Source organism: Gasterosteus aculeatus, chromosome X (genome assembly GCF_964276395.1).
Source record: "Gasterosteus aculeatus chromosome X, fGasAcu3.hap1.1, whole genome shotgun sequence".
Classification (NCBI taxonomy): Eukaryota; Metazoa; Chordata; class Actinopteri; order Perciformes; family Gasterosteidae; genus Gasterosteus; species Gasterosteus aculeatus.
In genome coordinates this window covers 11,101,842-11,124,504 of record NC_135698.1, presented here as the reverse complement: position 1 = coordinate 11,124,504, position 22,663 = coordinate 11,101,842, and the positions used below count along the sequence as shown (strand labels likewise).

The following is a 22,663-nucleotide window of genomic DNA, read 5'->3' as shown; positions in this document are numbered from 1 at the left end:
CCGGGCCTCCTCTTATCCGACCCCCATGCAGTCCCCGTCCCAACTCTGCTCATGTTTATTCATCAGACACTTACAGGGCAAATACGGAGGCCTATTAAAACTAAATCTCTCTTATTTATAAATGATACGGGGCCATCCTCGCTGAGGTTGAGGGAGCCGAGCCTCACGGCGTCACAACGGCCACGTTTCAAGACGTTCGCCCGGCTGTGGACGGACACTGACCACCGATTTGCTTTACTTGCACAAGGTGGGGTGGGGGGGAACGAAAATGGCACAGGGAAAGCAGGGAAGCAGAGCAGCAGACAGAGAAAGTAGGATGGAAAACCTCGAGGGGGCAAGGGTGCATGAAAAGAGGGAGGCCTCACTTTCCTTGCTGATGACTGACTGCCCGCCATCCGGGCTCAATCATGATGTTTGATTGGCAGCTCGGGGGGTGGGAGGCGAGGGTGGGAAAGGGTGCAGGACGAGAGCTTAGAATGGGAGCCTCACAAAACACACTCCATACAGGAGTCCGCTCATTAATGATAAAGAACATAGCAGGGAAAGTATGTTTTCCCTGCTATGTTGTTTGTAGGTTGAGATTAGTTTGTAATCTTGTGATGTAAGATGCACAGATCATCCCGGGGCCAAGTCCAACGTGGGAGGTCGCGTCACAGCACCTGGCAGAGGCCATTTGGACTTTTTGTCTTCTTATTTTTCACCATTATTCTGAGGGCGATTATGTTGCCGGCGTATTCATTTGATTGTTTTACAGTTTACTCAGTCACAACGCAGTTAAATACCCTGAATTCACTTTGCAGTTACGAGGATCTGCAGCGGTTGTAGAGGATATTCAGGCATGTGTGTTCACTCTCCTATAAAGAGAGCAGTAAAAACTCCCACTGAAAGAAACCACAAGTCCATAGAACTGGTCATAAACCATTCAAGCCCACACTCCTTTCTCTCTGTACTTAATCTGCTCACCTTTTGTGCTGCTTCAGTATCCCCTAAAGGTTACTTCTCAGCAGGTGCGTCTGATTCGCAAAACCTCTGACCGTTTAAATCTGGACTGTTTTTTTTTGATGCCCAATTGTGGCACTATGTGGCATGGAGTGCAATACATACAAAAAAAAAACAGGATATCCTTGCATTTTGCTTTGCTGGCTTTTCTGATCCATAGTCCTCTGCGAAGAGGGTTGGAGTTCAAGATGCAGTTTATTGATGATGTAGCGTTTCCCCATCAAATGAATACTTACTTTGTAAGGGCAGCTGCAGAATGTATTGAAGGTATATAAATAGCAAGTGTGCAATTCTGATCGCAGTGCTGATTTATTCTTTTTTAAGTATAGTACTTAGATTTTAGAAGGGATTTCATATGACACCTATTCTATACTTGCAGCATTACATTAAATAATATACGATAAGCTTATAAGATATGATGTATTTGCTGCGACCCCTTCGTTGCTTGTGGCCTTGCAATTGAAAGTGAAAGCCTTTAAATTGCGTAGGTTATTTATATTATTTAACTGGTACACACAGTCCAAACGGTCCAAAGCTTCCTCTGTCCTCTCTGCCCATGACTTCTTCTCTCCCTTTTGTTTGCAACCTGCTGATGAGCCTCCTACCTCTGGACTCCCCGGGTAGCCACAGGCCTCCCCACGCCACTAACTGTCCACAGAGGCCGCCTAAGTGTCCCTGTCGGACCACAGTGGCGAGGAACAGCAGATTAACCATGATCCTATCCTCTCGCCGCTAGCCCCTTCATACGCTCCGTTACACCAGCATTTAAAAGGAGGAGGGGACGCCATTCTGGCCCCTGATATGAATCCCAGACGAAGGGGACAAGAACAGAGCTTTCACCCTCCCCGTTTCACAGAAGAGACCCCTTTCTGGCACCCTCTTATTTTGGTTGCTACAGGCTCCTGGGTTCAATGGCGGACTCCCGTTGTGCGGGGGACAAAGCCTCTCAGTCATCCGGCGATGGTTGCTAGGGGAGGCAGAATGTGTGGGGAGGGACGGGCTGCCGTTGTCCCAGACGAAATGTCTCTCTTAGGGCGGCCGAGATCTGGTGATTGACAGGTGGCTACACGCTCCACTGCGGATCACCCGGGAGGTCCGTGGGGCCTCGTATCTGCGACCGTGTAAGTGTGTGTGTGTGTGGGTGTGTGTTCATGGCAGGTTATGTTAGTTGCTAAAGGGAACATGGGGGTTGGGGATATGGTACGGAAGGTTTCTGCTGGTATGGAAGTGGCACCATTTTCTTACCTGTAGAGGGAGCTGCTACTGCTTTAAAAACAGCTGTTTGATCACCGTAACAACTATTAACGCTTTGTGTTGGTGTTTTCATCTGTGAGCCTGGCTGATAGTGGGACAAAAGAAGGTAAAGCCTGCATTGAAAATTATGTTTAAAATAGAAATTCAAATAGAAATGCCCTGAAAGCTCGCCTCAAGTTCAGAATGTTTTCTCATCACTTTGTTTTGAAGTTTGAGCTTCACTGTGCAGAACGATTTCATGTTAGTTTTAGACAAGTTTCTCTGTGATCATCTAGTCTGACTTCAAAACGTCTATTCAGGAGCAGGATGTAGTTTAGACACCAATCATGTTCCGGTATGCAGGCGATTGAACTGCTTCTCGTCACTGATCACTGCATCCTCTCCTTACTGATCACTGCATCCTCTCGCTAGTGATCACTGCATCCTCTCCTTACTGATCACTGCATCCTCTCGCTAGTGATCACTGCATCCTCTCGCTAGTGATCACTGCATCCTCTCATTACTGATCACTGCATCCTCTCGCTAGTGATCACTGCATCCTCTCGCTAGTGATCACTGCATCCTCTCGTTACTGATCACTGCATCCTCTCGCTAGTGATCACTGCATCCTCTCGCTAGTGATCACTGCATCCTCTCGTTACTGATCACTGCATCCTCTCGCTAGTGATCACTGCATCCTCTCGCTAGTGATCAGTGCATCCTCTCGTTACTGATCACTGCATCCTCTCGTTACTGATCACTGCATCCTCTCGCTAGTGATCACTGCATCCTCTCCTTACTGATCACTGCATCCTCTCGCTAGTGATCACTGCATCCTCTCCTTACTGATCACTGCATCCTCTCGTTACTGATCACTGCATCCTCTCGTTACTGATCACTGCATCCTCTCGTTACTGATCACTGCATCCTCTCATTACTGATCACTGCATCCTCTCGCTAGTGATCACTGCATCCTCTCGTTACTGATCACTGCATCCTCTCGTTACTGATCACTGCATCCTCTCGCTAGTGATCACTGCATCCTCTCGTTACTGATCACTGCATCCTCTCGCTAGTGATCACTGCATCCTCTCCTCACTGATCACTGCATCCTCTCGCTAGTGATCACTGCATCCTCTCGTTACTGATCACTGCATCCTCTCGTTACTGATCACTGCATCCTCTTGGCTTCTGTCAATAAATGAAACCATCTAGGTAAAAAATACTCTTTGATGGAGATAATGACAATTTATGGATATTGATTAAAGACTATACTGGAGATTATGACATTTTAAATGAATAGCTGGTAATAAATCGATAAAAACAGAAAAAAAGATAAAAGGTTAGCAGCATACTCATTGGTAAACAATTATGCAGTGTGAGTCTATGCTGTACGTTGTCTTATATTGTATACATACACACATTATTTATATGATGTTTGAATAATCTAAGTATACCACAATGTTAAGATATTCGCTAAAAAAGAATAACAGGTCCAACAAAGACTTGTGATAAAAGCCTGTGTGTAAGTGAGATAGAGAGAACGTATTGTAAATCAAAAAGAGCGGTTTGTGTTTATCTGCGTCAAAAGGATTAGTGATTATTCAGATGTGTGTCCCTCCCCGGCCTGGGAACTGTTACCCCGCCACTCTGTAGACACCAGCAGTCCCCGTTTCCCCCTGCAGGGCCACAGAGGTGAGAGGGAGCAGACAGGCTGTAGGACGTGTGAATCGGAAGGGGTTCACACGGAACACCGCCTCCCCTCAAATAGACGTCTGGGACAGTCTGGGTTCTGCACTCCCAGACAGGGAGCCCTTCCATCCATCAGATGCTGCCCAACCCCGTCCCCCCTTCCCCTTGACCTTGACTCTCTGTCACCGTGGCCCTCCAGACAGTCTGGGGTCAAAGGGTAACACAGCAGGCACACATCAGACACGGTTCAAGTCCCCTGTGTCCATGTGAATGCCGAATGGTAAATCACCCTAAAAAAAATCAGCCTGTTGGAATGTGACTTTGAATTCCTGCAGCGATGTACGCAGACACCTCAAGGACACCGTTGTTGTGACAATGTAAAGCCCCTGGAAAACAAAAGGAATTTGGATTCCAACAAAAAATTGTATCCGTTGTCCGAATGGATTTTTTGTTACATTTAAACAGCGGTTTATCATTGAATTCAGAGAGAATCACCTTGCAGCACAGCATCAAGGACCATTTCCAAGCAGCCACGCCGCATTCTACCTTTCACCTCCGACTGCTGATTCACATCGATTTGTTAAGGAAGGGGAAGGGCTGCATCCTCGTGAGGCTTTTTTAAAAAAGGCCAACTGGCAGAGTGTGAAGCTGTGATGAGCCACGTGTGAGCATGCGCAGAGCGCTGAAAGAGTCTCGAATGGGCTCGTCTCTCACATGCTGTCACTCTCTCTTTCCCCTCCATCTCTGAACTCTTTTAAACGTGCATCACTGTTTCTTTTACCAAAACGAATATCGTTATAGTCTAATTCAGAGCCGTCCTCATCTCCCCTCTAATCTGAATTAAATTTGTAAAACAGCTTATTTCTTTGGGAGATGTTTGACATTCTGATAAGCTAATTTAAAGTCGGGACGCAAACCACAGTGTTGGTGTTGGTGGGCGCAGGACCAGTACAGGAGGACAAACAAAAACACTGTTTATGTCACATTGAGGGCTGTTCTCTCATTATAGACGTGGACGAGCAAAGTGACACACACACACACACACACACACACACACACACACACACACACATACACACAGCTTCCTCTCCTCACTCACACGTCAGGTTATTTATCAGTGGACAAACAAGTAGATCGCCTTTGTTGTTTGAGATGCATTCGGGTTGCTGCTCAAAACCATCATCAGTTTTCCAATGAAGCCTCAGACACACCCACTGATATAGATGGCGTTGTGAATGCAGTTATGTTAGCACTTTGAATTTGAAATACTTTTAGTAGATATAAAGTTAAAGCACAACCTTATATTGCATTCGTTAATACAATTGATAAATAAGAGATTGAGTACACTTATTTTAATTGCTAATGCGGTTATTGTGTTTTTTTATTCACCTGTGTTAATTTAATTCAGCTCGTCGTTTATATACCACTGAGAGTGTCATGGACAACATGTTGGTACAAGGCTACATCCGATTTAAGTTCGTTTCACGAAAAAAAAAATTCAGAAAATAAGTCAGTAAAAATAATTAGTTATTTTCTCTTTTTTAAAAACGGTTATAATTTCCGTTTGTAAACTACAAGCAGTACACTGTTGCTGTGTTATTCACGGAGGGAAATAATATCAAGTTCCTCTGCATTTTGCATCCTCGAAAGTCTCGTTATAAATCAAAATAAATCGATTGCTTTTGAATTAATAAGAATCGAACATCATCGCATGGCGAGCCGTCACAATATGAACAAAAATAAATAAATCGCCCCCCATCAGGACCCGAGCGGACAATCATTAAGGTGACGACAGATGAAATAAGCTCGTGCGCTCAGAGGAACGCGGTGCGTCCCAGCGGTCCTCCATTAACTGCGTTACGGGCGGCGCTGATGGAGTTACGCACCAATCAGGGGGGAAGGGTGGGGGGGTCGTAAACACCAATGTGAAGTCGTAAATGATAAGGTGTAAAGGGTAAACGAATAACTAAAACAATAAGATGTTTTAATTGATCAATAGATATTGATAGATATTTAAATTTAACAAATGCACTTAAACAGGCTATATTGGATAATTTAAATATACTTTAAATATACATGTAGCAAATGTAAATTATTGAATTTATAGGCAGGCTATTACTAAAGCTTTTTTTTAGGAAAGACTTTCAGGAATATCTTTCTAAAGCACATTTATTCGTTTCTTTTTGGACCAAGGCTTATCCCCAAACCAGAAGATAACTACAACTTCAAATAGAATTATTGTAGGAATATTAACCTATTTTTAGACTTCACCATTAGTGGTAATTTCCCATAGGTATCATGCAGAGATGATGGTTTGTAAAATTTAAAAAAAGCATATTTAGCATATTGCTAGTGTGTGTGTGTGTGTGTGTGTGTGTGTGTGTGTGTGTGTGTGTGTGTGTGTGTGTGTGTGTGTGTGAGTGTGTGAAATTAATTTGTAATACAGTACCACTCAAAAGTTTGGACACATTTTTTTTCTCATTGAATTGAATAAAAAAATGTATCCAAACTTTCCACTGGAACAGTTCACAATTGAAATACACACATGCTCTAAAATGACATATTGTATTTTTTTATTTAATATAATCAATTAGCTAAACGGATCGTTGTTTTGTCTTCATCTTTACTGCATTTTATCCGGTCATTCTCCGGCAGACAGAAGCGCGCGTTCCCCTGGATCCCATTCTTTTCCGTTGCATATATTTCTTTCCTATTTCGGAAATCCAACATTTAGCGTCGGCTCCCTGGGGGAGGAACCAATTGGTCATAAAGAGAGCCAGACTCTTTGGGAGGAGAAAAGGGCCCCCTGTTGTTTTTAAACCAGCTCCTCCAACGCTCCAAAATGCAGGGGCCCAGAGGCAGGGCTGCGAGGAGCGAGGGTGCCTCCGGTAAATGACGCAGAGCGACTCTTCTGAAGCGGCGGTGAGCCGGGTGGTGGGGAAGGACCTTGTAGGATGCATTAAATCAGCCTGATTAGGAGTTTTAGGCGAGGGCAGCGCTCGGGTCTGGCTGAAAGGCTGCCGGCAGCTCTTGAGTGATACTATTCACATCCCGGGAGAAAGGTCAGTGTCAGAGGAGTTCACAGGCCCCATCTCCATTCTCATGCTAAAGGATCATATACACATGGGCTTATTCAATGGCTGGAAAGGCATAAACAGTTTTTACTGACTTTCCCTCCAAAAGGTTTGAATTCTTTAACTTGAGGCCCCGTCTCTGTGTTCCTTTCCCTTCTTCTGAAATGGAAATTGGATTTAATTTGAGATTGTTGAACTTGACATCATCCATTAAAATGAATATGCATTTTGTAAGAAAGTCTCAATCAAGGTATCAATCATACCAGAAGAGATATGGCATTGTTTTTTAAATATATAAACATAAACCCTAAGTAAGACATTTTTTCCTTCTTTAAAAAAAACCTTGGAGGTAAACCTGATGTTGTTACCCCTCACTCCTCCTCCCACTTTATATTTCCTGTTTTAGCGGTCACAAATTTGTTTTTGTGTTTTTATTAACTTCTTGAGGCGTTTTCCTGTCCGTCTCTGAGTCCAGTGGTCAATGGCCAAAAGCAGGAAGTAGCCACTTAATTAGCGGCCCTTGACCTTTGGCTCCGGCTCAGACAACTCCCGACCTCAGCATCTCTCCAGCCTGTTTAACGTCCTCTCGGGGACTGTCCAGATCATGACCTCTGACCCTGTGCTGCCATCCAGGGACTTCACCAACAGGTCCCCGACCAGCCGCCCCGCACCACAAGAAACTCATCAAAAAGCAATATTCATCCCAAGTAGCACATCAGCGATACTTTGGCAAGCGGCACGATAGAAATCCATTGAAAGCTCCCGGCTTTCATTCCATCCCCACAGAGGATGATTTCACTAGTTTCCAGAGGGGGAATTAATCACCCAAATCAGTCGGTGTACAACATTTGGATGGATTGAAAGCCTGCTGACTCGTGCTTGGCTCTCCATGAGAGAGAGAGAGCTCCACTGATGCTTGAGTGTGATTTTAGATTCAAGCACATGTGAAAACAGTGCACACGATTCCCCCCTCAGTTCTTTCATGCAACTCCCATGTGTCCTCACTGGGTTTGTGACCATTTTTGTCTCTTTTACAGTTTATTGTATTCAATAGTTCACCGTTATTTTGGTTTGTAGATCCTCTCTTTGGTCTACAAATATAGTAGTAATAGTCTAGCTTTTTGTCTTTCTTAATGCAACAGCTCTTGTGCAATCTGTGACAGCAATGCTTTTTATTCTTTATTTAACATTTTAAAGTTTGTTGTAAACTTCATCCATCCATCCATCCATTGTCAAACCGCTTATCCTGCACACACAGGGTCGCGGGGGGGCTGGAGTCCATCCCAGCCAACTTCGGGCGATAGACAGGGTACATCCTGGATTGGTCGCCAGCCAATCGCAGGGCAACACAGAGACACACAACCATTCACACTCACACTCACACAACTACGGGCAATTTAGAGTCACCAATCAACCTGATCCCCAAAGCATGTCTTTGGACTGTGGGAGGAAGCCGGAGAACCCGGAGAGAACCCACGCAGACACGGGGAGAACATGCAGACTCCACACAGAAAGGCCACTGGGCAGAATCGAACCCAGGACCTTCTTGCTGTGAGGCAACAGTGCTAACCACCACGCCACCGTGCCGCCCTGTTGTAAACTTTAGTAAGATATTTTAAAACAAATTAAAATACATTTTCACACATTGAATAAAATGACATATATTAAATAAGAAATCCCAGTTAAATTGTTAAATTGTTGAAAAAGGAACATCAAACCTCTGAATCTAAGATAAGGCATCATTTCAATGGAGAGGAAATAATTTGTGTCCTAGAGACAGAGATAATCTCTCATAAGAAGCAGGAGCATCTGTTGTTTGACTGCCTGTAATCCCCGATACATCGTGCCTGCTGAGCAGTAAAAACAAACCTTTCCAAATATAACACTCCTGTTATTTAGCCGTATCATTTTTCGCAGCCGATATGAACAGAGTGAATGTCTATTTCCGCAGTGTAGACAGTTCAGGCAGTGAATTTCTCTTTTCCCACACTGATCAACACACAACCCCCCGTCTGCTCCTCCTAATTAAACCTTAATGTGGGGTCACTCAAAGACCGCCTCGCACGATCCTCACAGAAATTACCATTTGAATCTAAACACAGAAAGCCGGCAGAGAAAAGGTCCAGCCGGCTTGACTCCGTATGCTGTCTGTTTTAGATCGATCCTTGTTCATTTTTTTATTGAAGATTAAAGACAAAGTGCTGTTGAAAACATTCAACATGAAAACACATTCTTTAGGATGTCCGCATTGTAATAATTTATTGTTTCCCTTCCTAATTTATCACTGAAATAATTGCTCAAAAGCACGATTGTAACACAGAGATGAAAATATTTTCATTATCGATTTAATTCAAAGAAGAAATACAATCAGCTTTTTCAGTAATGCACTCCAGTCTTATAAATTCCTATTTCAATTCAGACATATGAGAACAGCAGTTTCATAAATTATTAATTAAAACATGTAGATGCACTTTAGATATATCGGTGAGAACAAGTTTTCTGCAATTTTAAAAATAATGTATATGTATCACACACATTAATACAATATCATGAACATGGATAACAGGCACATTTCCAGCTTGTACAGTAGCTCTTTTTTATTTCTACATGTCCTTTGCCACACAGGGCTGCTCTCCTCGTTTAGGTGACTGATGATCTCTGTTGAGACTTTCTGAAGACAGTATTTCGTTGAGTTTGGTCCATGTCCTCGTGCCCAAGCAGGTTCCTTCAGAGCGCAGAGAGGCAGATCCTGTTCCCCGTCCTGGGAATAAACGATAGAGGGAGTCATCAGCATGAGAATAAAACTTTGTTCCATAAACACTCGCCTCTGCAAATAATACCGATTCAAAAGAAAGAAGTACGTTTTTTCCCCCACTGCAATACATACTTTCTGGAGGATCATTGACATTCATACTGAGAATATAGCACCAAAGAACATTTGTCGAGAACTAGAAGATGAAGCATTCAAAATAAGTTTTATTATTTAAAAAAACCTTTTTATATCACACATGGCTTTGAACATTTGTTGTTTTAAAAAGATTAAACCCCCCCCCCCCCAACACATGAAGGTGCAGACATATCAAAGCGAGTGATATGTTTAAGGGGCACAATGATCCTGACACTGCCTAACACTCTGCAAACAAACAACTAAATCTGTTGTTGGGCATGAGGTTTAGTTCTGCACATCAGAAATTGTAGGCAGTGTTTCATAAAAACAAACTTTCCTTTCATGCCCTGTCAAAATAGGCCCCTGCGCTCTGCGTGTTGTTCTTCTCTCCCATTTTCAGGCTGTATGCATGGGGGGGATCTTAAGGCTTTTATCCCCACAGGGAACCAGCCCAAACTCTTTCTCTGTCAATTTTCACCCACTCCCCAATTCAGACAAGGCTTTTCTCCCACCAACACCACAATGAAGGATTTGTCCTCGTTCCCTTTGTCCACCTCTGATATCTTTTTTTGACTGCTCCCTCTCTGCAGACAGCATGCAGCGTATGCAAATATGTGCTCTTTTATTCCTGGGTGAATGCAACCTTAAATGAGGACACACTTGCACACGTTTACAGAGGGGGCATGGAAACATGCACATATTACAATCAGTAGATTTGCATGGCCTCTCTGACACCCAGCCACTTAAACATTGAACACAGGCGATTCTGAAACGAGCAGACAGAAATATATTCTCAACTGATGCCACAGATTATTTTATCTATATATTCCTATACAGGCAGTTTATCTAAATGGAAAAAATATAACACAAGAAATGGAGGCGTGTGTTGCAGCGAATGGACTCTTGATCGAAAACCTTGTGCTATCTTTGAGTTTTAGTTTGAAAGTCTTTTTTTATGGCTGATTTTATTTGTAGAACTTCTAAAAAAAAAAGGAGACCAAGCTCTTTCTTTTCAATGTAAGAAGTTATTGTACTTCACCAAAGCTGTGGTATGTTTGCTGTTTTATAAGCCCATAAGTCCACAGCACACAACGGCTGTTCAGATGTGTAGGATGAGGCTGAAAAATAGGACACAAGTGGCTCAACACAATAGCGGCTCTGAGGAAGAGGTGTAGACTGCTAATGCGTAACTCTAAAGGCTGGATGAATTATAATGGTGTCTGATGAACATAAAGCGTTCTCTCGCAGCTAACATTCCCAAGCTGGCCCGTGCCATCTGTGAGTATGCGTGAATGGGTTAGCGTTAACGTGCGTGTGTGTGCGTGTGTGTCTGTGTGTGTGTGGTGGGGGGTTGACGTCTGCTGGACAGCTCTGACAGTTCGGCCTTTTCACTCGTACATTACTGAGCCGGCCGGCCTCTTTCCCATAGCAACCCGAACAGAGGTCAAAGACCATGTACCCCCCATCCACCCAGTCAACCACCACCTCCACCTCCTCCTCCTCCCCCTGCACTGCAGGGTGGTCACAGACTCCCCAATCACTCCCCGACTGGCCGCAGACAGAGCGACTGCAGCCATGAACTTGAACTTGTGTGATGGAGTCGTATGTATCACGAGGATGAGCACACTCTTTTCAACCCTTAGCCTGGTATCAAATTCACATACTGTACCAGTAGAGTAGTAGAGTAACAAATAAATGAAAAATGAGGTCACACCAAGGATTCCCCTAATTCTCCTCACCCTAGAACCTCATCTCCTCCTGATATGATTACAAAGGGCCGCTGTATTAAAGGCTCAGTCACCTAATTCTCCTCTACTTTCATTGGAGCGTACGGGACCCCTACTCAGGACGCCGCGGCCAACAGACGTAATCTGAAAAGCCCGTGATGTAGGAACTTCTCTCCATCTTCTTCTAAGATACTTAATGTCAGGCTTTGTGCTAGATTAGTCTCGGCCAAAGTTACATTAAAAACCCCCAGATGATCCCCGCTTGACCCACATTGGACCTCATCCAAGACTATGGGCGGGCCCCCCGAGCCCCGGCTTTATAAATCACAGTCGAGCCGTTAAAACATTAATAGTGTCCACACACAGGGAGGAGAATCCAAAGAGGTAACCCAGGAGCTGTATGGTATTAACATTTTATCGCTACTATGGCTACGCCGCTTCACCCACACGAAATTGGAAGCGGGCGCCGGCTTCTGTCCCTTCATCATGTCACACATTATAATTTTCTTGCACTGAAATCCCAGATAGTTATAAATAAATAACAAAGGAAGACAAAAAGAAAGGAAGGTAATCATCTATACTTATGTCATTTTATGAAGGCGAGATCCATTTTTTAGTTTGGTTTTAAGGTAATTTACAAGAAGAAATTGAAGCATGAATATTTGAGCGACTGTGTCTACAGCGTGCAGAGGAATATTCAGGGACGTTCACATCCTAAATTCTCCTGACACGGCGTCCAGGAAGCTAAAACCCACTGTTCAGACGCTCTGGATTAAAACAGGTTAAAACCAATTGTTTTCCCTAACTCTCATTTTATGTCAAGCTGCATATTGCAATTAGTCAGAATAAGCAGTAGTAATCAACAGATAAATAAATAAATATGTTGTGTGTATTTTTTTTTACACCCTAGTAATATTGATCCCTCTGCTAACACGCATAGTAAGAACAAATACATTTTACTGCCAGATTTCCTTCAGTCCCCGGCCGTCTTTGACCACCCGGTCTCTGTTGACTGCTGCAGCCATCGCATGCGCTCGCAGATCCTTGCGGGGTTGCAAATTGCTTCAGCAGGGCTAGGCACTAGCTAACGCGAGCTCAGCAGATGTGGCATTGACACGGGTGGCAAAAAAAAAAAAAACAGGCTTGCAACACCTGCCTCCGGCGCGCATACGTCTGTCTCCGTTGTCTTTAACCCTTTCTCGATGCGTCAGCAGTCTGACTTACAGAAGGCCACGTTTCCATCACATCCCCGCCCTCTGCTCCTCTTTTACCATGGAGATCTGCAACAGACACGTAGCATTAAGCGAGCTACACTATCGCCATGATTCATTTTTCGCCTTCACCTTGCTTTCTTTCTTTTTTGCCTCTGTCAAATCTGCCCGGAGCAATGCGCATGCATACCACAGAGGAGCAGTGAGAATGCAATTACCGGTATGAAGGCAGCTCGGAGTCTTTTATATGAAGAGAGGGAATGATCTTTTGACATGTGGGGCTGCCTCGCATATTTTGGGGAAGCACATGTACATTACGAGGCTGATTAATAATCATTATCCGCAGGTTACATCATTCAGCTTGTTGGGCGCACCCGCCGCCTTAGCTTAGTCATTCCCGGTGAATCCCTGTTTCTGGCTGTCTTGTGATATTTCTGTGATGCCCGTCTGTCTGTTTCCCCGACTGAGTGTGACACAGACACGTGGATTGTGTTTGCAAGAAGGACAAAGCACATCCAGCTGGTAAAAGACAGGGTGCCGGCCCCCGAGCCTCTATATGCACGTCATGTCTGAATGCAGCAAGATCCTTCTCAAAACAGCATCTACATGCCTTCCAGACATGCAGAGGAGGCTGAAAGGACTAATGAACAGTCAGGTGGCACTCCAGGGCCCCTGAACCGCCGCCACCCCCCCCCCCCCCCCCCTCCCCGCCCCGCCATCACACATATCAAACGCACATACACTCGCTCACACATTAAAACTCAGCAGCTCGCCCGACCCCGGTGATCCGCACGACAGTCTAATGTCTCAGGCATCTGCTCATGTCTAGTCTGGAGGGTCTTTCCCACCCTGCCCCCCAGCCCGGGCCCGCCGCTGCACCAGCTCCCACAATGGTGGGAAAGCAGGCCTTTACTGAGGGCGGAGGGGTGGGGGATGGAGGAGGGTGTGGGGGACTAAACAGCTATTGAGAGGGGAGAGAGCGGGGCTGAATGATAATGTGAAAATGCACGGCGCTGTTCATTAACACACAGGCAGCGCTGCAGCTGCACATGTTGGCCCCGGACACACACACACACCCACATGCTCACGTGTCACTTTCTTATAGCGAGCAGCTCCGCTCCATGACGAGCAGCGGTTACAGGAGCTTAGTGTGTCCGCCCCCGTCTGTGTGTGAGAGGTTACAGGGATGGGAGAGGTAAAGATTTGGAGCTTTGATATGCGGCAGACCCCGAGTTGGTTTTGTCGGTTTGTTTGATCAGATTTGGGAAAGACGGGGTCTTTTTACATCACTGATTTGACATTTTCTGTGTCTGCCGTGCGTGCCGTTGCAGTAGCGGAGTTATACGAATGGAGTTGCAGTCATGAAACGTTTAGGAATAATTGCAGAGATGATTTGAGATACTAAATATATCCGGTAATTTAACTCCATCAAAAATGCCATTTAAAGCCCTCAAACTGTCCTGAAAATTGTCCGTCCTGACATCACTACAGCTGCTTTGTGAGCTAAAACACATTTGTTCATAAAGTAAACTAAATCTAAAACTGTAATGGTTCTACTAATAAAAAAATAAAAATGCAATTACCCAAATAGTTATTATCTCAGTGTCGCCTCCTCTACAGAATTCACCTGAGAACATTAAGACAAGATAATACTAAACACCATAATGTAAATCACACAATAAAAGCAGTTTTGCATGAATTCATCCACAAGGTTTGTCGGGTGGAAATAAAATGTACGCCATCGCCTGGCTTCCATCGCGGAGTAAAGAACCACCATGACAAGGGAGGATGGCAGGTTTCCTTCAACCAGTGCCAGCTCATTAATTTTGTTTGCTACCCAGCCCCCCAACCCCTCCACCCCCCTCTCCCAGCACCAACTACCACCACCCTTCCCTCACCCGCCTCCCTCGAATCACCCCTTAACTGCTAATTAGCAGAAGCAGAAGATGGAAGAGAAAAGGGGGAGGCCATGTGTGACTGGGGAGGAAAGAGGAAACTCATCTTATTTCCCTCGTCCTTCCTCCTGCCCCCATCCCCCATCAAACGCCCCCCCCCCCCCCGCACTCCCCGCTGCCCACCGCCATCCCCACTGGTACCCGGGCAGGAAACCGTGGTGCCGCTCACCTCGGTGTGCCAGCCTGCCATTTTAGGTGTCGCGGCAACATCTCCCCAAGATGGCTCCTCTGAGCGTGCCCGTGCTCCGGGGATCCGGAAGGGTCTTTGTCCGCGTCCTGGCACGGGCAGCCCCCCCCCCTCCAACCCCCGTTGGCAGCACAGATGGCATTAGAGGCTCTTGGGCAAAAAGGACGACTAATGGGGGCGGAGGAGGAGGAGGAGGTAGCAATTCCGGACCGACCGTTTTCCCCTCAGCTCTCGCTTCCTTTTCTTTCAACGATGGCTCGAGCCTCTTTTCAGGGATCCACGATCATTCAATGTCGTATATTGGAAGCCTGTAAAAAGAGAGCGGACGGAAGGGAGAAAACCAAGGAGTGAAACAGGAGAAACACATTTGCACTTTCAGTCATCAGCATAGCTAAACACAGGCTAAATAGTAACTTTGCTTTCTTTAGACCTGTAACGCTTCACATTTGCACTGAGATGTGCTTGTAAAGTTATTAAAAACCTTTAAATCTCTGCCAGCTTTTCTCCATTAACGGCCAGTCCCCTTGTTAAGTTTTTGTGCGTGCATGAGTGTGTGTTTTTGCTTAAAGTCAAAGCACAAAAAACAATGCAGGTTGCAACAGGAACGCCCTGACTATCCCATAAATAAGGCCTCAAGTGTTGTTACTCCTCTTCACTGAGGAACGGCGGCGTGCTGGCACGCCCCGACAGCGGGAAGCTCGGGCAGAGACTTGGACTGACGGCTTTTTTCACATAAATCACTGTGAAGCGAAGCAATTTGCCCGGTTCGACGGCGAGCTCTGCTGCGATAGGTTGAGAGGGTGAATGAAAACTCATCTCACTTTGGTGCCATTTAGGCTTTTGGTGGCATTCTGCGGGCCGAGCGTATGTGCGCCGCACTGAAGTGCCAAGTTCAAAAACTCAGATCCTGTCTGCAGGACGGCCCTGGCCCGTCTCATTCAGCCACGACACAATGTGTCCCAAAGGCCTTGAGATTAGCTACAGCTTTAAATGCAGACGCCAAGTGTCTTTTTTATCCCTGTGTGTGTGTGTGTGTGTGTGTGTGTGTGTGTGTGTGTGTGTGTGTGTGTGTGTGTGTAGGTTGCTCCAGCACTTGACTGCGTTAACAGGCGGAGACATTAGTGCCGCACGGACAAAGCGGTGGCGTCCCTTTTCTTTCTTCTACAAGCAACGTCGCACAGGTGAGATTTAAATATAGAATAAACAGAAATGAGTCTTCCAAACGATTAAAGTAATAAATACCACGTTAAATGCGAAGTATAAATCCAAAAGATAGTAAAAAAAAAATGGATGGCAGGACAGAGAGGAGCCCCCAGGGGTCCCAGAGAGAAGTCCTGAAGTCCTGTTTGTTTTTGTTTTTTTAACTTACTACAGGTGAGCAGGAACCCCCCACCGCCAGAAGACACATGTCCCCGTGGCCCAATTAAAGATGGCCGATTTAGCTGCACGACGGCTCACGGTCACATTGTCGTGACTTACATGGAAATAGAACAGAGCCTCTGTTAAGTGTTACTGGTGACACCTGTGCTTCCCCCTCTGTGACAAGTTAAATGTCTCCTGTGAGAAAAAAGACACACTATGACGTAATATGAACTCTGTGCATGCATTATTCAATTTGATCTTCTTCTTCCACGGGATGAAAACAAAACGGTCGGGGTCCGTGCTGTTCCCCTCCAGCGGAGCGACCCGTTTAACATGCAGCACCACGTTGCAGAGGGCCTGAATGGACAGCAAACACTGAGGGCCCCTTTGTACAAGGACCTCATGTACTGAATCCTTAAAATAAAGTGGATTGAGATAGAAAGACAAACAAACAACGTCTACTACTCTAAAGCCATTAATGACATCCTGGGATAACTTTTTTTTCTTCAAATTTCTCAACGGTATTTTTGTTTTCTTCAGACCAACATGACTGATATTGCTGAAGCTAAACATTTTGTTCTGCAAAAAGCTCTGGAAATGTGTGTATACTTATTAAAAAAAGAAAAAGAATATAGAAAAATTAACTGATGAAGCTATTTATAAAAGCGAATGTAATATACACAAGTTTTGTATCAATTTGGGATTATTTAATGCTAATTGTTTCATTTTATATTTTATCAAACTTAAAAAAACACACACACACAAAGCAAAACGATTTCCTCACCTTTTTCCCAGTTGGAAGCTCGAGGAGTCCCGCGTCTTTCGGGGATGAACACAACGTTCCGGGAGTCATTTCTACTTTCGGTTATCTAGCTTTATGACAGGCATTTAAAACTCATACAGCTAGATAACCAAAGACAGAAACAGACCCCCTCTCGCGCTCCGATGAAGCCCGACGCCATGCTGACGGGATCTAGAAGCAGGATGAAGAAGTAGGCCTTAAATATAAATTAAATTATTAAAAAAAACACACACACACATTTCCAGCGTGTTTTATTGGACTTGCGGGCCACTGAGGATGACAGCAGCCGGACACCATGTGACAGGAGGAGACTGATCACGTGTGTTGCACTTTAACACATCTTGCGTTGTTTAAAGAAGATCCAAATACTCCCTGTCGTGATCAGGAGTCTGGCTAAAGGCCTACTGATCACTGCCTCGTTTTAATCCACATGTTAAAGTCTTCGAAAACATAAAATGATTATTTAAAGATTTAGTAATAATAGGAAATCAGTCTTTTGCATGTACGGGTGTGTGGGAGGCACGTTGCATCGGCACGCCTCGCGATTGACACTCGAGTATATTTAAATATCGGAACATAGTGTTACATCATTGACAGCGTGTGCAGTATTCATTCTGAATGTTTATTAATGCCGTTTAAACTGATGAGGGAAGCATCAGAAATGCAAGCAGCGAATCACGTGTTCAGTTGAATTGAGAGAAGAAAAAAAATCTATTTCAGATGTCACACTGTTCCTTTTTACTGCAGGCCTGTAAATGTGCAAAACTACCCGCTGGACCAACTAATCTCTTTTACAAGCAGATTCACTGCCGTAAAATCAGATACAAGCATTCGAACTTGTACATGTTCTGCGTTTTTGACGTCATTGGATGATCACGAAAGGTCGGTGTGACCAAACCGGGCGGCCTGAACACATGTACATGACATGTGAAGGAAGAGCAGATGTGGCGGTCTGAGATCAACAGCTGGCCCAGTTTTTCGTTTTGTTTAAAATCTACTAAATGTGAATTGAGCCGGGCTTTAAGATGCTTTAATTCGCCCCCGGCTCTCTTTTGCTCCCGAAGGGGCAACGGATCCCCGACTTTTAATGAGAGCTGCGATTGGCCTACTTCTGCTGGAACTAGACTATTTCACATCTCAACGATCATCCGCATGAGCTATTACAGGAGCCAATTTACTACTGATGATAATAACAGACCGAAGAGCGCGCTGAAATATTCTGGCGTTTTAAAGAACAAGGGGACCAAACACGTGCCCTCGTTTTAAATGATCGGTTCAAAAACACGTTACTTAACGAAAAACAAAAAGTGAATGTCTAAAAGTCAGACTTAACATGCATCCCGTGCACAGCCCTGCGTGTGCATCACATGGACGCGGCATGACAAGAGGTCCAAAAAGCAAACGCCGTGCGTCTCCACAGCATCTCTTACCTCTTCCGTAGGCAAAGCGGACTCTGGGGAGAAATGTCCTCCACTTAAAGGTCGCAACCAATTGTCCCACACGGCTCCTCCTCTGCGTGGACATCGGGCCCTTGTGAGAGAGACAGAGGGTCCGCGCGAGTCTGCTCTCAGGTGAGTCCGCTCGCATCCTCAGTCCTCCAGCTTCTGCCTCTCCTCCAGGCTGCGCGCTTCCTCTACTCGCTCCCGCACTGACGTCATACCCGGAGCCGGACCAATCACAGGGCCCGCCGCGCCGCAGAGTGCGCGAGAGACGTCTCACTCTGGCTTTTTGTGGTGTTTCTTCACCGCCGCGACTACACTCCGCTGCTTGGTTGATGGTGACACTTTTGGTTATCGACATGGCGTAGCAATGTTAGGGACAAACCGCCGTTTATTGTCAAATATTCCCCGGTTTACCCAGTTCTCGTGAACATTTTAGAAGTTATGATGATGTTATATGCATATAGACTCCAATCAGACCACATTGTGATCTAATATTTTATAAAAGCAATCAAAAAGGTGGACCTATTTTTACAATTCAAGAACCCAGCTAATTGCCTCTGCAGCTCCTCAGAAAAACAATTTTACATACCTCCTGATTTATGTTTGAAAATGAATGGTCCCACTGCCGTGTTAGACGCACAAATTGAAAGATCAGCAACGCCACGTGCAGCGGAGGCCAACATGGTTTTTAGTGCCGATAAATTGCTACGGATTCATATTTTCATAACAGAAGTTACTATGAAGTTACTTACCATGGCCTTTGTGTGGCGGTAAGCGTGCACAGAGAGTGCACGGCACATATACTTCCCGCCCTATAGTGTGTGTTTGCTGTGACAGGTTGTCGCAGACTAGAAACAGGAGTGAGTCCTCTTCATCAATAGAGGATCTTTGAGCTCCGATCCGTTTGTATGTGAAGGTCAGGGGCCACGGACAAGCAGACTGTGTGATCAGTTCCCTCCAAATCTGTACCGGCAAGATAAAATTGTTTTTCTAAAGGATTTTACTGTGTGTGTAAAACCGGCTGGAAGTAAATTAAAATGCATTTGAGTCGTTCCGTTATGCGTATTAGCCCATTTTAATAGCAAACCTTAGCAGAAAGTAAAATACAATACTGTTAATAGTTTCTCTAAATTGAGCAATAAAGGCAATTTGAACTTTTTCTCATAACGGGTAGTCTGAATACGTTTTTATTCCAGTTGAGGGTTGGACAGCAAAACCACCCATATTGTTTTTTAAATGTAATGGTCTGTCAATTAGGCAGAAATAATTAGTGGATGAGAATTGCATTGAACATGGTCAGTGTAAAACTATTTGGAAACACAAACTAACGACAGATTGTAATCTGCATTAGGTCCTGCACATAAATTAATCAATATTTAATTAAAGACAAACAAATAAAAAAAACGTTTTAAATCAACTGCACTCTAAGATTGTTTTATTCGTGCTTTCTATTCCTTTGTTGATTTTTTTAATCACGTGGTGCATTCAGGCGCACATCACAACACGCAGACCTAACAGTTCTCAACTGTCGATATTTACATCATTCATTCTTTTTTATATGCCTAAAATAAATGAGGTTCCACGGCATTCCTGGTGCAACTTTTGGAAGTAATGTGTTTTTTTTAACAGGTTTTGAAAAAACACTTTGGGGTCGTTGCATCAGACTTGACCTCGTGTTCTCTAAAGCAGAGCTTTGTTAAAAGCAGCACACGTAATTTACACCAAAAGCTGGAAACACAGCTTGTAGGATATGCTTAAAAATATACTGCTTCTGAATTATTTCATGTCAACTGTATTTGCAGATAAGTGGTGTTCAACCAATGACAGTAGGAACAAATACAAATGCGCTCGTTTCTTTATTGACATTGTAGGCAGACTGATTCATGGGCAACATGTGAAGTGAAGTCAGCAGCATGTGCTATATGCACCAGGCATGCAGCCATTTAAGTAAATGCAGTTTGTGGGAACTTTGGAGATCAGGCAGCTCTCATCGTTCTGCTTTTTTATTTCTCTCTCTCTCGCTCTCTCTTTCAGACTCACAGCAGCCTAGTGGCTGTAAACGAGGAGGTCATCTTCATAGTATTCCAAAGATGATGTCTGGCTGGAAGAGGACACATTACAAGTGAGTTTATATTCAGTTTTAATGAACTCTGACACGTTAACAGAACAGCGATGAAGGCTGCAGTCAGTCACTCACACGCTGCAGGAGGTGCTGCCCTGAGAAGGAGCGGATGTCTGCCGGCTGGCCGTCCTCTCCTACTGCCTTGCAGCGTAGGTAACCATAGAGATTAGCCACTTGGAGGGAAATACTCGCAACCACAAGGGACTGGGGAAGGCACACGGGTTATACATTTAAAGAGGGATGTTTTATAATCATAATGTGCTTGCACACGAGCAGCATGTGTCTCACCAGCCATTTAATCTTCAGGGAGAAAAGGGAGATGAAGAAGAACAATGTCCATATGAGAGGGCAGATGATGAGACCCAGCCAAAAAATCCTCGCCTCTGCCTCTGTCCCGATGTCCTTGCCCAATGAGGCCTGCACACACACATGGATGCACAAATGTTAATTACCTCCATCCCCCCCGCCGCCCCCACACACACACACACACGCACTTCAATGCAGAAAGTCTTACTTTTTTGGCCTCAAACACCCAGAGGCTCTTTCCGTCTTCGTCAATCTGATTCCACCAACGCAGGCCGACCAGCAGCCTGCCAGTCACATTCTGAAACCCAGGACAAGACATTGGGAGCGATCAAAGGGGAAATAAGAAAAAGGTCCTGGAGTTCATAACAAGACGAGAAAGGCACGAGAGGCACAGTCGAATCAGCTGCTGACTTGGATGACATCTCACCTTGACGGACCAGAAATCGAAAGAGAGCAGAGTGAGGATCAGCACAAAACATGAGGAAAAGCTCTCGCTGATCCAGTCGCAGAGTAAATAGGCAACAATGGCGACCACCCGGAAGAACAGGTGGAAAAAGGAGACGAGTGGGTGTCTGCAATCAAAGGCAAAGGATTAGAAAGGATTTAAAGCCTTAAAATGCCAATAAGGCCTCTATACTTAAAGCAAGAAGACAGTTGTGATATTTGCTACTGCATATCTACACATCTGAGCACATTAAGAGGCAACGAGACTCATTCTGAATCACAAACAAAAAATAGCCACTTGTAAACATCTGAGAGAGGGTCATTCCTAATGGAGGTTTTGAGTCATTTAAAGGACACTGGTGGTGACGAGGTCGGAAGCCGTCCCTTAAATCACTGTTGATGCCATATTTACAAAAACAAAATGTTCTCTGCAACGCAAACACACAGCCCCCATAGTGCACCTTATGACCGCGCTTCTCCGCGCACTCTCCTGCTCGTCGGCAGCAAAGTCCAGCTGAACATCCTCCGTGTCGTCCGCCATAGTCTGAGGAGCAACGACAAAACACAGCCGGAGTGAATCAGCCTGCAGCATCTTGATGGGATACAGATAACCACGATACTGTATATAGACAGAAAGCCTTCGCTACCACGGTGATGCCCATCGGTGTCATCATCGCAGACGTGAAAAGCAACGCGAGGACCTGTTTTCGGGGAAAGGCGTAGCGTTAGCTGTATTGCAGGGATGGAATAAACCAGGTGTTGCAGTGAATTGAGACCGACGCCCAGCCTCCCTCCGCGGTCATTAAATGCTCCGTCGTGTCAAGAAGCTCGGGCTAAAATTATTTTAAGGTCAAGAGGACTCCCGTAATGATGACAATGCCATTTACAGGCGACGACATGACCGCCTCGATATTAGGGCTAAAATATTTTCAAATAACAAAACAAAACGCAATGTTGTAAAAGAGCGACCGCGGCAGGACTCGAACCTGCAATCTTCTGATCCGAAGTCAGACGCCTTATCCATTAGGCCACGCGGCCAGTCGTTGTGAACAGCGCAACAAGAGTAATTATACGAGTGTGCCTCACCGTTGCTTCTTCAAAAACATATCTAGTTGTTAAATACTCGTACACATACTACATGTTCCTATTGAGGAAAAGACAACTAAACCGTGTTGTTCATGTTATCATTTCTTTGTATTCCTAGAAACGATTTAGTCATC

General features: G+C 44.9%; 1 protein-coding gene, 1 long non-coding RNA gene and 1 other non-coding gene across 4 annotated transcripts; all 3 read right to left on the bottom strand.

The window, feature by feature from the left end:
- Window positions 1–9,327: 9,327 nt before the first annotated feature.
- Window positions 9,328–18,735, bottom strand: LOC120809470 (uncharacterized). Its single transcript, XR_005710098.2, has 4 exons — window positions 18,560–18,735; window positions 17,112–17,300; window positions 14,948–15,273; window positions 9,328–9,759 (listed from the first exon to the last, which is right to left on the bottom strand). It is a non-coding gene; the product is annotated as an uncharacterized LOC120809470 (long non-coding RNA).
- Window positions 18,736–20,414: 1,679 nt separating this feature from the next.
- LOC120808813 (Golgi apparatus membrane protein TVP23 homolog A) lies at window positions 20,415–22,456 on the bottom strand. Of its 2 annotated transcripts, none has more exons than XM_040162010.2 (7): window positions 22,091–22,456; window positions 21,905–21,987; window positions 21,427–21,571; window positions 21,208–21,297; window positions 20,982–21,110; window positions 20,769–20,897; window positions 20,415–20,672 (listed from the first exon to the last, which is right to left on the bottom strand). In XM_040162010.2, exons 1-7 carry the CDS (start codon window positions 22,115–22,117, stop codon window positions 20,646–20,648), a joined length of 630 nt encoding a protein of 209 aa, XP_040017944.1. In that variant the 5' UTR covers window positions 22,118–22,456; the 3' UTR covers window positions 20,415–20,645. The 2 variants fall into 2 exon arrangements, with proteins under 2 accessions (XP_040017944.1, XP_040017945.1); XM_040162011.2 differs by having other exon boundaries at window positions 22,145–22,276.
- trnar-ucg (transfer RNA arginine (anticodon UCG)) lies at window positions 22,409–22,481 on the bottom strand. The gene has a single exon. It is a non-coding gene; the product is annotated as a tRNA-Arg (tRNA).
- Between the last annotated feature and the right edge of the window lie 182 nt (window positions 22,482–22,663).

What these genes read in the sequence shown, in the direction of transcription:
- LOC120808813 (XM_040162010.2), bottom strand. Translation starts at nt 22,117, where the DNA reads ATGATGACACCGATGGGCATCACCGTG. An exon ending in TCGATTTCTGGTCCGTCAAG is followed by an intron (nt 21,298 to 21,426) that starts GTGAGATGTCAT and finishes CCTGGGTTTCAG; the next exon opens with AATGTGACTGGCAGGCTGCT. An exon ending in CCCTGAAGATTAAATGGCTG is followed by an intron (nt 20,898 to 20,981) that starts GTGAGACACATG and finishes TGCCTTCCCCAG; the next exon opens with TCCCTTGTGGTTGCGAGTAT.